The sequence below is a fragment of the Lutra lutra genome, chromosome 7 (assembly GCF_902655055.1).
Source record: "Lutra lutra chromosome 7, mLutLut1.2, whole genome shotgun sequence".
Taxonomy (NCBI): domain Eukaryota; kingdom Metazoa; phylum Chordata; class Mammalia; order Carnivora; family Mustelidae; genus Lutra; species Lutra lutra.
The window spans coordinates 84,171,752-84,186,502 of NC_062284.1; the positions used below are offsets into that span (position 1 = coordinate 84,171,752).

The following is a 14,751-nucleotide window of genomic DNA, read 5'->3' on the forward strand; positions in this document are numbered from 1 at the left end:
ATCTGACCAGGCTCTAGCATAGCTTCTAGCGGCATAAGGTTCTGTCCCTAAGAGTGACCTCCCACCTGAGAAAGGTAGACACCTGACACACAGGCCCCCAACCTCCCTCTCTCTCTCTCTCTTTATATATATATGTGTGTGTGTGTGTGTGCGCGCGCACACACACACACACACACACGTATATATACGTATATATATATATTTTTTAACACTTCATTTATTTAAGAGAGTGAGTGAGCACAAGCAGGGGGAGCAGCAGGCAGGGGGAGAAGCATCCTCCCCGCCAAGCAAGCAGCCCGATGCTGGACCCCACCATCCCAGGAGCCTGGAATCATGACCTGAGCCAGAGCAGACGCCCAACCGACTGAGCCACCCAGGCGTCCCTCTTTGGGCATTCAGTAAAAAGCACTTGCAGTTGTGACCATGGGTCTGTTAGGACTCCAAAGGATCCTTCTCAAGGCCTGAGAGCCATTCCTTTGAGCTGTAATGGTGAAGGCTGGGGCCTATGTCCCAGTCTCTGTGGGACGGTAGCCCCCTAACCTGTCAGTTCAGCTGTCAGCTAACACACACAGCTAACACTACAGCGGTCCTACTGAACGACCGGGTGTCACTTTTCACTTCTCCGACGGTCCCGGGCCCCCTTCGTCTCATGCTGCGCACAGATGCGGGTGGAGCTCAGCTCTTTCCCCTCCTGTCAGCAGTTCCTGAGGAAAATCTTTTTTCACCACTGTAGCTGTCGTCTGCTGCGTTCATCTTTGACAGAGTCCGAGTGGGAAAGGACCAGAGGGCACTGGGCGGGACCAGCCTGTGCGCGGGCTGCGGGGCGGGACCGCCGGGGCTCCCCGGGGACACCGGACAGGCTGCGGCGGAAGGGCACCGCGGAGCGCGTTGCTTCATGTGCTTTCTTCAAAACTCAGCAGGACGCTTTTCCTTCCCTCCCGCGTTCCTGGATCGGGCGACTGCATGTTCGGACGCCGAGTGAAACTTGGGAAGACCCCAGAAAGAAACACTGCCACTGCCGCATCTTACTGGGGCGGCTTAGCCCTTAACGCCGACCGTCAGAAAGGCCTCTCCTGAGTTTTCGACTCGGTTTGAAAACGAGTCTCGAACAGGCGAGGACAAAAAGGGGCTGAAATTTTCTTTTCGCGGAAAGGAAGGCGAGACCAAACCCGAGTCTTGAGCCACCACCATTCCCGCTGGGCTCCGGGAGACCCCGCGTTCTCGGGTCTCCCCTCCAGGTGCGGTCACCCTGGGCGTCCGCCCCCCAGGCATCCGCGGCCTCGGCGGGGACGAGGACACCCGCTGTCCCAGAGCCGGGGACAGGGCTCGGGGACGTCACGACAAGGGCGTGGCGTATGCAGAGGAGCAGGCGCGCAGAGGCTGCCGGGCCCGTCCCGCCCGAGCCCGCCGGGCCCGCGTGGGGCCCGACAAAGGCGCCCGCCGTGGTTGCGCGGGTGGGCGAGGGGGCGGCGGGGGTGGTGCGGGGGGCGGGGGTCGCGGGGGCGGCGGGAGGGAAGTGACCGTGTGTAAGGAGCGGGTGGGGCGCGAGGGTGCGTGGGGGGCGCGGGGAGCAACTCATACTTACCTGGCAGGGGAGATACCATGATCACGAAGGTGGTTTTCCCAGGGCGAGGCTTATCCATTGCACTCCGGATGTGCTGACCCCTGCGATTTCCCCAAATGTGGGAAACTCGACTGCATAATTTGTGGTAGTGGGGGACTGCGTTCGCGCTTTCCCCTGGCTTTGCTTGTTCAAAGGAGAGGCTTATTCTCAGTCGCATATCTCTGGAGGTCGCTGTGGGGGACATCTGTCATGTCACCTTACTCCCATATATGAAGGTCGCTGTGGGGGAGACCTGTCGTGTCACCTTACTCCCATTTGCCGCCCCCCTCTCCCCACGCCGCCCGAAGCACACGCCGTGAAAAAGGGAACTACACGAATAAGATCCCAGTATCCTGAAGTCACGGTCCCGGCCGAGGGCGGACGCTTAACCACTCACCCACCCCACCCCCGGGTGCCCCTGTCTCTCTATTTTGAGCTGAGCTTTCTCCAGTCAATACGGGGTGATGGCCAGTTCTTAATGGAAGGGAGGTTAGGAGGGAGGTAAGCGGCTGGGTTCTTGCAATAGCGGGAGCTGGCTCCACGTTGAAGGTGGGGAAGACGATGAGGACTATCCTCCAGAAGGTCGCTCACCCACTGAGAATCCGACACCCAAGCTGGCCAGGTAACAGGTGCCTGGGGAGGAATGGGAGGCCCTTGATACCGACGCAGATTTGCCCTTCACGTGGGGCGTGAGAATTCCTTCTCAGCAGAGAGAGGAAGATAGGCCAGGATCCGGAATCGCATTGCAGTCTGGTTTAACGCTTTTGTCACAAAAACTGCTTCTTTCCTTTCCCCCTCTGTAGAGCGCATTCACAGAGTTGGCAGGAGCAATCTGGCGTTGAAAATGGGACTGGTCTGGCGGTTCTTGATTTGAGTGAATCAGGTAGAAAGTCTTGTGGCCACACAACAGGTAAGAGATGTCGAATTACTTAGTAAATAAATAAATAAATAAATAAATACCGGGTGCCTCGGTGGCTCAGTCGCTCAAGGGTCTGCTCTCAGCTCGGGTCAGGAGCCCAGGGTCATGGGATGGATCTCCCATTGTTCTCCCCTCTGGTTGAGGAGCCTCCTGCTCCCTCTGCATCTCTGCCCCTCTTAGTGATCTTTCACTCTTTCTCAAATAAAATCTTTATACATAAAATGAAACAAAAATTCTCCCTTGCTCTTTCGTATATTTCTGACCCTCTCCAATATTAAGATACTGAGTAAGAATGAGTAATATATGCTTTAACGTCTTGTTAGGAATGTAGGTGCCACTTTCAGGCAAACAGGCTTGAGCGATGGAATGTACAAAGGGCCCACAGTGACCCCCAGAGGAATAGAAAGCCCATCAGGTGACCCACCTCAAAATATCTGTAGGCCCTAACTAACCAGTGGGCTACTTACAACCAGGCACAGTTACCAAAAAAAAAAAAGGGAAAATTCCATATATCACCAATACCTCTTCGCCTCCCCCTCCCCTGAAAACAGCCCCTACCCACTGTCTCCTCACGGACACATCATCTCCTCTGCTGTCCTGCCCTCCACTCCCTTGTGGTATATTGGATAAACTTCTCTCTCCTTTGTTCTGCCTCAGGTGAATTCTTCGACCGCCCAAGCCACCGCTTTCCACCAAAACGCTGCCCCACATTTGGGTACCCCATGTGATCTAGAGACACTGCAAGGGACAGTATGAGCTATGATGGTGGTGCCACTTCCAGTCGGCGACGGGAGAAGAATTAGGCACAAACAAGTCAGCTGCAAGAGACTGGGAGCAGAGGACAACAGGCGAAAAGGACTGCTGCCCCGAGCAACTCCACAGTCTCACTTTTATTGGATAGAAACAATAGCCAACAGAAGGACCGATGAAAGTCAAACATCAGTCCCATAGACAAGCGAGGAGGAAGGTAAAGTTTATAGTTAACCAAGCATATTCAAAGGACACATCTAACTAACAACGGGAGCTTCTGGGAAGAGAAAGGAGCGATAACGGAAAAGGGAAGCAGGCGGTTTTCGTTCCACCCTGAGCTGCCCGGGCGTTCCCGGGTGCTCCGCTGCCCTGAAGCAGGCGGCGTTCTGCCCTGGGCGGGCCGGGCGTTCCCGGCTGCCCGGCTTCTGTGAAGGGGCGCCTCCCGCCCTGAGCGAACCGGGCATCCCCAGCTACCCAGCTTCACGGTCGTATATCGTCCTTCTCCCCAAAGACCTGTTGCCAGTATATGTATTTCTTAAGGCCATATCTAAATGTGCTTGGCAACTAGTAAAATCCTCCAAGGGTTACAGTTTAAGTAACAAATTGTTCCAAGGGGCAGCAGCAGGTGGAAAAATATAGGAAGCCAGATATCTTGCAGGAGGTAGGTCTTTCTCTTAAGTAATCTCTTTCTCACATAAGGACAGACTATGAATTATTATCTTGGCCTTAAGTACAGTCATCTGCAAAACTTATTTCTGCATTTGACCTATTGTTCTGCATGTTTGTTTGTTTGTTTGTTTTTGTCCTTCTGGTGAACAAGTCTAAATTCTTTTGGCTTTTCCTTGTGGAATCCCATCTTTATGGAGAGGATTTTTCTCAAGGAAATCAGGGCTTTCGTATTTTCTGTAGTCATTTATAGGAACGCTTAGAGAAATATGTCCCACCTAGAGGGATCTATAATAATTGAATATGTAGATGATTTGCTGGTAGCCTTCCAAACTATATATAGGCCAATGTGAAATGGACACTTTGGCTTTGTTACAATCCCTTGCTTCAAAGGGACATAAGGCCTCAGCAGACACATTGAAATAATTTTGAAACTGAAGCAAACTATTTGGGACTCGTTGTCAGCTAAAGGCTACAAAGTGTTACAAAGTTACAAAGCCACCCAATTTTGCAGTAAACCAGTCTACCAAAAAAAAAAAAAAAATTTGTGGACCAATACCATTCAGATATTGTAGACAGTAGGTTTCCACATTTACAGAACAGGCAATACCACTGACAACACTTCCTAGATCCTGTAGTTTGATTCCTAGGACAAAGTATTTTATTTTTTTTTAAAATATTTTATTTATATATTTGACAGAGAGAGAGAGATCACAAGTAGGTAGAGGCAGGCAGAGAGAGAGAGAGGAGGAAGCAGACTCCCTGCTGTGCAAAGAGCCCAATGCAGGGCTTGATCACAGGATCCCGGGGATCATGACCTGAGCCGAAGGCTCTGAGCCACCCAGGCGCCCCTAGGACAAGGTATTTTTTTTTTAAGATTTTATTTTATTATTTATTTATTTATTTATTTATTTTTTTTAAAGATTTTATTTATTTATTTGACAGACAGAGATCACAAGCAGGCAGAGAGGCAGGTAGAGAGAGAGGAGGAAGCAGGCTCCCTGCCGAGCAGAGAGCCCCATGCGGGGCTGGATCCCAAGACCCTGAGATCATGACCTGAGCCGAAGGCACTGAGCCACCCAGGCGCCCCTATTTTATTATTTATTTAACAGAGAAAGATCACAAGTAGGCAGAGAGGCAGACAGAGAGAGGGGGAAGCAGGCTCCCCACTGAGTAGAGAGCCTGATGTGGGGCTTGATCCCAGGACCCTGGGATCAAGATCTGAGCCACCCAGGCGCCCCAGGACAAATTATTTTAAAGAAATGAAATCCGCTATCATCATTCCATCAACTTTTTCCAGGTTTTTAAAAAAGATTTTATTTATTTATTTGCCAGAGAGAGAGCGCACGCAAGCAGGCAGAGCAGCAGGCAGAGGTAGAGAGAGAAGCAGGCGCCCCTCTGAGCAGAGAGCTGGATGCGGAACTTGATCCCAGGACCCTGGGATTATGACCTAAGCAGCAGACATTTAACTGACTGAGCCACCCAGGTGCCCCTTTTTCCAGACTTTGAGAAACTTTTCCACTTATTTTGTCATGACAGTAAAGGTGGTGCTAGTAGAGTCAACTCAAATATTGGGACCAGACTGTAGAGTAAGGAGATAACTAAGCTGTGCCGTGGCTGCTTCGCTTTTGGTAAAAGCTGACTGGTGTCACTTATTTGCATTCAAAGTGAAAGAAAAAACAGTGGGATTCATGCTTTCCAAGTGAAGCCAGCCCTTCAGGAGGACTAGACCATGGTTTTCAAAAGGACTTGACACAAAAGTTTTCTAGAATAACTAACATTGGTACTAAACGCAACTGAAAAGGAACTGATTCCTACAGTTACATCATATTTCCAGTTACTTCCACTTCAAACTCTCAGTATATAGATATGGTCAGGTTTAAGCCTGTTATGCCCAAATAACGGGTCTATGATTAAAGGAGAGAAGCTGATACAAAGCGAAGGTCAAGCAGAGCTCTATTTCATGCCAAGCATCAAGAATCAAACTGGCCAGCCAGGGCCATACCTCTTACAGAGAGAACGACCTTTCTCTGTTTCACAGACTAGCTTTTAAGGGCAAAGGCCATGAGGTCGGGCCTGGCCAGGCGGTCGGGCCTGGCCAGGCACAGGTGGCCGGGCCTGGCCAGGCACAGGTGGCCAATGAGATTGTAACACACATAGGAAACTCCACAGTGATGCTAGGTGGCCAACTGAGTTACAATTTACCCTAGTAGACATTATAACCTGCCTATTACACCTTGATTAGGATTGGCACCAAAAAGGCTCCCAAAGAGCGGGGGGCCCATACTCCTTGGTAGCTAGGGAGACAGTATGCAACCCCCGCACTGATCGGATGTCTCCACCTGGTCTGACCCATCCTTGTATCTGTTTTGTTACCTGAGGCTGGCTTCCAGGACTTGTTTTTAAGTAGGTCCCCTGGGGGAGGGGAAGCAGGGACAGTTTAAGGGTTAAACGACAATGTTATTGTTTAACCTGGCTAAAATATAGAAATGTAAAATAGGTCCTTACAAAGCCCAGCAATTCAATGATTGGTGATTACTAGCAGAGCTGAAGTGAGCCATCATTTAGTAACCTTTTCTTTTTTCTTTTTTTTTTTTTAAAGATTTTATTTATTTATTTGACAGATAGAGATCACAGGTAGGCAGAGAGGCAGGCAGAGAGAGAGAGAGAGGGGAGGAAGCTGGCTCCCTGCTGCACAGAGAGCCTGATGCGGGGCTCGATCCCAGGACCCTGGGATCATGACCCGAGCCGAAGGCAGAGGCTTTAACCCACTGAGCCACCCAGGGGCCCCTTAGTAACCTTTTCTAATATAAAAGTAAAACTACTATGTATCCAGAGAGGTACTACAGCCCTGAATTTGACAAAAATGTTTTGTTAACTGCCTTGATTGGAGGGCTCTTTATAGAAGAAAGGAATCTCCCTTAACTATACAAAACTGTAGGAGTAAATAAGCCCACTGGTGAGTTTTCCACTCACCTTCACTGTGGTTCTGGTTTGAGTCAATATAACTACTTACAGCTGCAAAGATAATGGTAAAGATACACCCACACGGGTGGAGATGACACTTTAAAATTCTTGAAAGACCACACTCACAAAATGACCCTTTATCATGCCTATCCCAATTAAATGGCGTTACCCATCAAGAATCACCATACTTGGGTGCCTGGCTGGCTCAGTTTGTTAAGCATCTGCCTTCAGCTCAGGTCATGATCGCAGAGTCCTGGGATGGAGTCCCTCATCAGGCTCCCTGCTTCTCCCTCTGACCTTCCCCCTCTCGTTTTCTCTCTCTAAAATAAATAAAATTAAAAAGAACCACCATTCTTTGGAAATATAACACATGTACACAGTGAAACCAACTTTTAAAAATTTTTAATTTCTACAAACATTTTATTTTTAAAAGATTGTTTATTTATTAGCCCACAGACATTCCCGAGGGTATTGGGTGGGTGAGGGGTGGCAGGGAGCTCAGAGGGAGAGAAAAGCACACTCTCCTGCTGAGCAGTGTGCCTGAACTGGAATCCTGACCCGAGCTGAGAGCAGACCCTTGAGCGACTGAGCCACCGAGGCACCCGGTATTTATTTATTTATTTATTTATTTACTAAGTAATTCGACATCTCTTACCTGTTGTGTGGCCACAAGACTTTCTACCTGATTCACTCAAATCAAGAACCGCCAGACCAGTCCCATTTTCAACGCCAGATTGCTCCTGCCAACTCTGTGAATGCGCTCTACAGAGGGGGAAAGGAAAGAAGCAGTTTTTGTGACAAAAGCGTTAAACCAGACTGCAATGCGATTCCGGATCCTGGCCTATCTTCCTCTCTCTGCTGAGAAGGAATTCTCACGCCCCACGTGAAGGGCAAATCTGCGTCGGTATCAAGGGCCTCCCATTCCTCCCCAGGCACCTGTTACCTGGCCAGCTTGGGTGTCGGATTCTCAGTGGGTGAGCGACCTTCTGGAGGATAGTCCTCATCGTCTTCCCCACCTTCAACGTGGAGCCAGCTCCCGCTATTGCAAGAACCCAGCCGCTTACCTCCCTCCTAACCTCCCTTCCATTAAGAACTGGCCATCACCCCGTATTGACTGGAGAAAGCTCAGCTCAAAATAGAGAGACAGGGGCACCCGGGGGTGGGGTGGGTGAGTGGTTAAGCGTCCGCCCTCGGCCGGGACCGTGACTTCAGGATACTGGGATCTTATTCGTGTAGTTCCCTTTTTCACGGCGTGTGCTTCGGGCGGCGTGGGGAGAGGGGGGCGGCAAATGGGAGTAAGGTGACACGACAGGTCTCCCCCACAGCGACCTTCATATATGGGAGTAAGGTGACATGACAGATGTCCCCCACAGCGACCTCCAGAGATATGCGACTGAGAATAAGCCTCTCCTTTGAACAAGCAAAGCCAGGGGAAAGCGCGAACGCAGTCCCCCACTACCACAAATTATGCAGTCGAGTTTCCCACATTTGGGGAAATCGCAGGGGTCAGCACATCCGGAGTGCAATGGATAAGCCTCGCCCTGGGAAAACCACCTTCGTGATCATGGTATCTCCCCTGCCAGGTAAGTATGAGTTGCTCCCCGCGCCCCCCACGCACCCTCGCGCCCCACCCGCTCCTTACACACGGTCACTTCCCTCCCGCCGCCCCCGCGACCCCCGCCCCCCGCACCACCCCCGCCGCCCCCTCGCCCACCCGCGCAACCACGGCGGGCGCCTTTGTCGGGCCCCACGCGGGCCCGGCGGGCTCGGGCGGGACGGGCCCGGCAGCCTCTGCGCGCCTGCTCCTCTGCATACGCCACGCCCTTGTCGTGACGTCCCCGAGCCCTGTCCCCGGCTCTGGGACAGCGGGTGTCCTCGTCCCCGCCGAGGCCGCGGATGCCTGGGGGGCGGACGCCCAGGGTGACCGCACCTGGAGGGGAGACCCGAGAACGCGGGGTCTCCCGGAGCCCAGCGGGAATGGTGGTGGCTCAAGACTCGGGTTTGGTCTCGCCTTCCTTTCCGCGAAAAGAAAATTTCAGCCCCTTTTTGTCCTCGCCTGTTCGAGACTCGTTTTCAAACCGAGTCGAAAACTCAGGAGAGGCCTTTCTGACGGTCGGCGTTAAGGGCTAAGCCGCCCCAGTAAGATGCGGCAGTGGCAGTGTTTCTTTCTGGGGTCTTCCCAAGTTTCACTCGGCGTCCGAACATGCAGTCGCCCGATCCAGGAACGCGGGAGGGAAGGAAAAGCGTCCTGCTGAGTTTTGAAGAAAGCACATGAAGCAACGCGCTCCGCGGTGCCCTTCCGCCGCAGCCTGTCCGGTGTCCCCGGGGAGCCCCGGCGGTCCCGCCCCGCAGCCCGCGCACAGGCTGGTCCCGCCCAGTGCCCTCTGGTCCTTTCCCACTCGGACTCTGTCAAAGATGAACGCAGCAGACGACAGCTACAGTGGTGAAAAAAGATTTTCCTCAGGAACTGCTGACAGGAGGGGAAAGAGCTGAGCTCCACCCGCATCTGTGCGCAGCATGAGACGAAGGGGGCCCGGGACCGTCGGAGAAGTGAAAAGTGACACCCGGTCGTTCAGTAGGACCGCTGTAGTGTTAGCTGTGTGTGTTAGCTGACAGCTGAACTGACAGGTTAGGGGGCTACCGTCCCACAGAGACTGGGACATAGGCCCCAGCCTTCACCATTACAGCTCAAAGGAATGGCTCTCAGGCCTTGAGAAGGATCCTTTGGAGTCCTAACAGACCCATGGTCACAACTGCAAGTGCTTTTTACTGAATGCCCAAAGAGGGACGCCTGGGTGGCTCAGTCGGTTGGGCGTCTGCTCTGGCTCAGGTCATGATTCCAGGCTCCTGGGATGGTGGGGTCCAGCATCGGGCTGCTTGCTTGGCGGGGAGGATGCTTCTCCCCCTGCCTGCTGCTCCCCCTGCTTGTGCTCACTCACTCTCTTAAATAAATGAAGTGTTAAAAAATATATATATATACGTATATATGTGTGTGTGTGTGTGTGCGCGCGCACACACACACACACACATATATATATAAAGAGAGAGAGAGAGAGGGAGGTTGGGGGCCTGTGTGTCAGGTGTCTACCTTTCTCAGGTGGGAGGTCACTCTTAGGGACAGAACCTTATGCCGCTAGAAGCTATGCTAGAGCCTGGTCAGATCTCAGGAAAGGAAACAGTTTGGAGGGATTGTTATGGGCAGAGAGGAGAGTTCTACAGTTCTCAACTGAAGAGACCCTGTTCTGTGATCAAACAAGGTAACTCTGCACCTCCCCCTGGCTGAACCCTGGCTCCTGGCCCCTCCTTGTGCAGTCTCATTGCCTCTTCGAGGACGAGGACGTGGAGAGTTTGTCCGTTCGACAACCCCTGGCTGAATATAGATGCATACTTTGGGAATGGGTGACAAAAGACAAAAAGGCCTCTGGGCACTCCTCTATTGTAGGAGGGACAGGGGGAGTGGGAGAATACTGACAATGGACACAATAGGTACTTAAGTACTCTGGTAGGTGTTAGGAGCTGAGAAAAGAAAGCATTGAGGAGAGAGAGGGGATCTGGAGCGGAGTTAGGGGCACAGGCAGTGAGGTGGATTGGGTGGTCAGAAGAGGCTACGTTGAGAAGGTGCTCTGTGAGCAAAGGCTGGGAGGAGGTGAGGGAGTGGGTCATGGGCTATCTGGGGAAAAGCATCCAGAGCACAGAGGTCAAGCTGGAGCAAAGGCCCAGGTAGGACTGTGTGTGAATAGCAAGGAGGCCCTGTGTCTAGAGCAACATTGAAGGGTTGGACAAAATTAGAGAGTCAGAGAGGTGACTAGGTGGGAGTAAGATCATGAGGGTCTTGAAAATCATTGTAGGACTACCTTTCTATGGCTTTTGGAGGGTGGGGGCGGGGATTAAGAGAAAGCAAGAGAGCAGGGAGGGGAGGGGCAGTGGGAGAAGGAGAAAGAGAAGCATAAGCAGGTTCCAAGCCCAGTGCAGAGCCGATCCTGGGGTTCGATCTCACAACCCTGAGATCATGACCAGAGCTGACATCAAGAATCAGACACTCAACCCGCTGAGCCACTCAGGCGCCCCTTGGTGGATAATATTTGTATTTCCCCTTGGAATTCAGCTACCTGGATGTTCCAACACTGCTTTAGCCAGCTGTTGGTGTCTCAGCTAAGAAGGCCCGGCTCCGTTTCGCCCGGAAATCCACCACAGGTACTTACTGCTGCTGAGATCACCTTGGGTACAGCTGACAGACGCTCTTGACTTGGACTTCCACCTCTGGTAGTGAGTGCCATCTGTAGTCCCTCTCGGGTGTGAGCCTTCCCTGGCTGGGTCCATCCCCCTGCGGAGCCTTTCCTCAGAACAGACCAGCCGGGCAGCTCCAGCGACCACTGCACTCCGCGATGATCATTAAGACTGGCAATCTGAGTGAACCAAAAGGTTGGTTGGTTGGTTGGTTGGTTGGTTGGTTTGCTCTGTTTGTTTGTTTAAGATTTTATTTACTTATTTGACAGAGAGAGATCACAAGTAGGCAGAGAGGCAGGCAGAGAGAGGAGGAAGCAGGCTCCCCGCTGAGCAGAGAGCCCGATGCGGGACCTGATCCCAGGACCCCAGGATCATGACCGGAGCCGAAGGCAGAGGCCTTAACCCACTGAGCCACCCAGGCGCCCTGTCTTTGTTTGTTTAAGTAAGATCTCCCCCCGGGCTTACTACTTTAAAATAAAATCTTAAAAAAAAAAAATAATAACTCTACACCCAGTGGGTGGGGGGTGTGGTGTGTGTGGGGAGTCGAACTCACAACCCTGAGATCAAGAGCTACATGCTCTACCGACTGAGCCAGCCAGGTACCCCTAAACTGAAAGGTTTTGAGCAGAGGAGTGGCTTGATCGGAATCTTTCCCCTCCCACTCCTCTTGGCACCGGGGGCGGGGGCGGGGGGAGTAATAATGAATTAAATTAAAAGAAAAAAACCTGGCTGCAAGGGTGAAAGCAGGGAAATTAGGAGACCTGCGGAATCCGAACGAGACGATCTTGGCTGCGAACGCCGGCATCATCGGCTGCACCACCACCAAGTGTCATTTTGGCCCAAGGGTTATTTTGGCCTGAAGGCGCCCACAAACCAGCAGGTAGCTGGGCGGTTCCAAGCCGCCTACCTGGTGCGCAATCCAGTGGGGTCCCCTCCTCCGCTCGGCAAGGCCTTGGTCGCCCAGCCCGCGCGTGGGGTTCGCCAACGCCCCTCCTTCCCCCTCTTTCCCGCTCCCGGGCCACGGACCCTGGTGGCCCCACCTGTAGAAGGGGGCGCCGGGAGGGCACCTGAGGCCACGGGGGAGAGCACGCGCCCAGGCGTCTCGGCCGCCACGCCCGGGATGCGCCCCCCCGCCCCCGCCCCCGCCCCGGGCGGCCGCCGAGCGCAGGGGATTCGCTGCCCCGCGCGGAACGGGCTCTGCGGCCGCGGGGACTCGGCTCTTCTCTGGGATGGCTTCGGAGCGCGTCAGGGCCCGCTGGACGTCCCGCACGGCCGCGCCGTGGCCTCCGTCATTTCGAGAAAAAGCCCGGCCTCAGGCCCGCCAGCGCGCAGCCTTCGATAGCTCAGCTGGCAGAGCGGAGGACTGTAGGCCGGAGAGGCGTGGACATCCTTAGGTCGCTGGTTCGACTCCGGCTCGAAGGACGCGCCCGACGCTTTTGCGCCGTCGGGGAAGCCACCGCCCCCTCGCGCCCGGCCCCGGCCCCCCGGCGGCCCCCCGGCTGCCTCGCCTTCCCAGCCCGAGGCCGGAAGCCCTTCGGGACCTTCGCCTCTTCGGCTGCGGGTGTGCCGCCGCCCCGGGAGCACCCCGGGCCTTCCTGCCGCCGTGGGCCGCCACGAGCCCTGCGGCGCTCCGGGTCCGCGCGGCTGCAGCCTCGGCTCGGCGCCGCCCGGTCCCACGCCCTCGGCGCTGGTTTCCCCCCGCGACTCCGGCTCCGCACCAGCAGGTGGCCCGAGAGGGTCTGCCTCCCGCCGGCCCGCGCGGCTGACAAGCGGACGGGTCCTCCCATGCGGCAGGGAGCACCGCGGCTTCCTTCAGGACAACTGTCCCTCTCGAGCTGGGGCCGTCTCCTACCCGGCCTCCGGGGACGGTCACCGCTTCTGTCTCTCCCAGCCGCCGTCTGTCTGTCTGTCTGTCTGTCTTTCTCCTTCCCTGTCTTTCAGGTGGTGTAGAAACATCCAGAATTACGGCGCCGGAAGAGCCTCTTCGCGGACCCGCTTACTCTGCTCGTGGGACAGAACTGTCACCCTGAGGTTTTCCAAGCCATCGCCAGTCGTGCGCTTGCTTCGAGGCTGACGTTGGCAGAAGCGAAGTGCAGCAGGGGCCTCCATGGGCCTGGCCAGTGTGGCTGAGAACGTCGTGGTTCCGTCGGTGTGAGGACGGGGTGCGGCCCGGGTACACTTCCGTTTTCCCGCGCCTTTGCACCTGCTCTCGTAGCCCTGGCGTCGGGTGGAAGGCAGGTGCTCCTGCTGAGGGAGCGCGGACTGCTCACACTCGGTACAAGCCTCCTCCCTACTGCGCTGGGGGTGCGGTAAACCCCCCACACCGATTCTCCGATTCTCTGGCTACACCCGATGGAGGGAGGTAGAAACGATGAGATATTTCCATCCTGCCCGCTTTCTGGCCACTGACCGCAGGGGTCTCCACCTGTAGGAAGGGATGGGGGGAGGAGGAGTGAGATCGGCGGCCACAGCGCAGACTTAGAGCTCAGACAGAGCCCGAGAGAGTCGGGGCAATGAGGGCTGAAGGCAGGGCGCAGGAGGGTGGGGGTAGGGGTGGGGTGGGGCGGGGCAGCTGCCAGCGTGGACGGGCACACACGTTCACCTCCTTGGCCCTCTTGCGGGTTCTGAGCAGCCGGCTGACTTAGCGCCGGGCCTGCAGGCTAGATTGGCAGGGCCTGAAGAGCCAGATCCTGAGGCCCAGCCAGAGGACACCGCGCGGAGAACATGGGCTTCACCTTGGAGCCAGAGCCAGGTTGCTGGGGGGAGGAGTGTGGGTGCAGAGAACTCCAGAGAATGGTCCTCCCTGTTCTCCTCCTTCCTGCGGGAAGGAGACTCCAGAATCTCGAAGTACAGGTGGAACGCATCCCAGAGGGGACTCCAATGGGACTCCAAGGGGAGTGTGGCCCTTGGGAGCCTCGGGGACCCAGCCACTGCCATCCCTGACCTCGGAGCCCACGGGCTCCTTTTCCCCATTGCTTCTGCCTCTCAGACTGAAGACTGTGTCTCCCCACACGTCTTCGTCTCCTGGCAGGCTCCTCTTGGTTCTCTCCCCAACCCAGTGTCAATCCCACTGTACCACTGCTAACTGAGATGGACTGAGCCATACTTTCCACGGGATCAGGAGGGCCTGCCAGGGAAGCCCAACAGGTGAAGACCTTTGAAGCCACAGAGAAACCCCAGCCTCCAAGGTCACTACCTACAGAGACCAGCAGACAGGAACCAAGGAGAACACCTTAAGACCTTCACTGGATGTGGCCCCTGATGGGATGTGGAGGGGTGGCATCCCTGGGGACCTCGCTCTGGCGCTTTGGGGAAAGAGCAGGGACGGGGGGGGGGGGGGGCGCAGGGCATTGGGTTTTGGTGACCAGCCAATGCAAGCCTGGGCCCCAGCATGGCCGACCCTTCCCGGCTGGGGTGTCATGGAGAGCAGCAGGGGGCTTCCAAGGTGCTGCCCCCCAGCCTTGCAAGTGCAGCGGTGCCTGCTACCCAGTCAGGTGGTGGCGGCACTGAAGTGAGGGGAAGGCTGAGCACCTGTGGCTTGCTGGGCCTCTGTGGGACTCTCAGTGGGTGGGGGGAGTGGTCTTGGGCACACGCTAGATGGGATCGGAGTGCAGGGGAG

At 54.9% G+C, this 14,751-nt stretch overlaps 1 protein-coding gene and 3 non-coding genes across 4 annotated transcripts; 2 read left to right on the forward strand and 2 right to left on the reverse strand.

Annotated features, from left to right (window-relative positions):
• Nucleotides 1–1,577: 1,577 nt before the first annotated feature.
• Nucleotides 1,578–1,741, forward strand: LOC125105933 (U1 spliceosomal RNA). Its single transcript, XR_007129172.1, has one exon. It is a non-coding gene; the product is annotated as a U1 spliceosomal RNA (small nuclear RNA).
• A 6,591-nt stretch (nucleotides 1,742–8,332) lies between these two features.
• LOC125105934 (U1 spliceosomal RNA) lies at nucleotides 8,333–8,496 on the reverse strand. Its single transcript, XR_007129173.1, has one exon. It is a non-coding gene; the product is annotated as a U1 spliceosomal RNA (small nuclear RNA).
• Nucleotides 8,497–10,949: 2,453 nt separating this feature from the next.
• LOC125104500 (translation initiation factor IF-2-like) lies at nucleotides 10,950–12,919 on the reverse strand. The gene is made up of 3 exons (XM_047737084.1): nucleotides 12,565–12,919; nucleotides 12,040–12,443; nucleotides 10,950–11,311 (listed from the first exon to the last, which is right to left on the reverse strand). Exons 1-3 carry the CDS (start codon nucleotides 12,917–12,919, stop codon nucleotides 11,054–11,056), a joined length of 1,017 nt encoding a protein of 338 aa, XP_047593040.1. The 3' UTR covers nucleotides 10,950–11,053.
• TRNAY-GUA (transfer RNA tyrosine (anticodon GUA)) lies at nucleotides 12,465–12,554 on the forward strand. The gene is given in 2 exon segments: nucleotides 12,465–12,501; nucleotides 12,519–12,554. It is a non-coding gene; the product is annotated as a tRNA-Tyr (tRNA).
• Nucleotides 12,920–14,751: the final 1,832 nt, after the last annotated feature.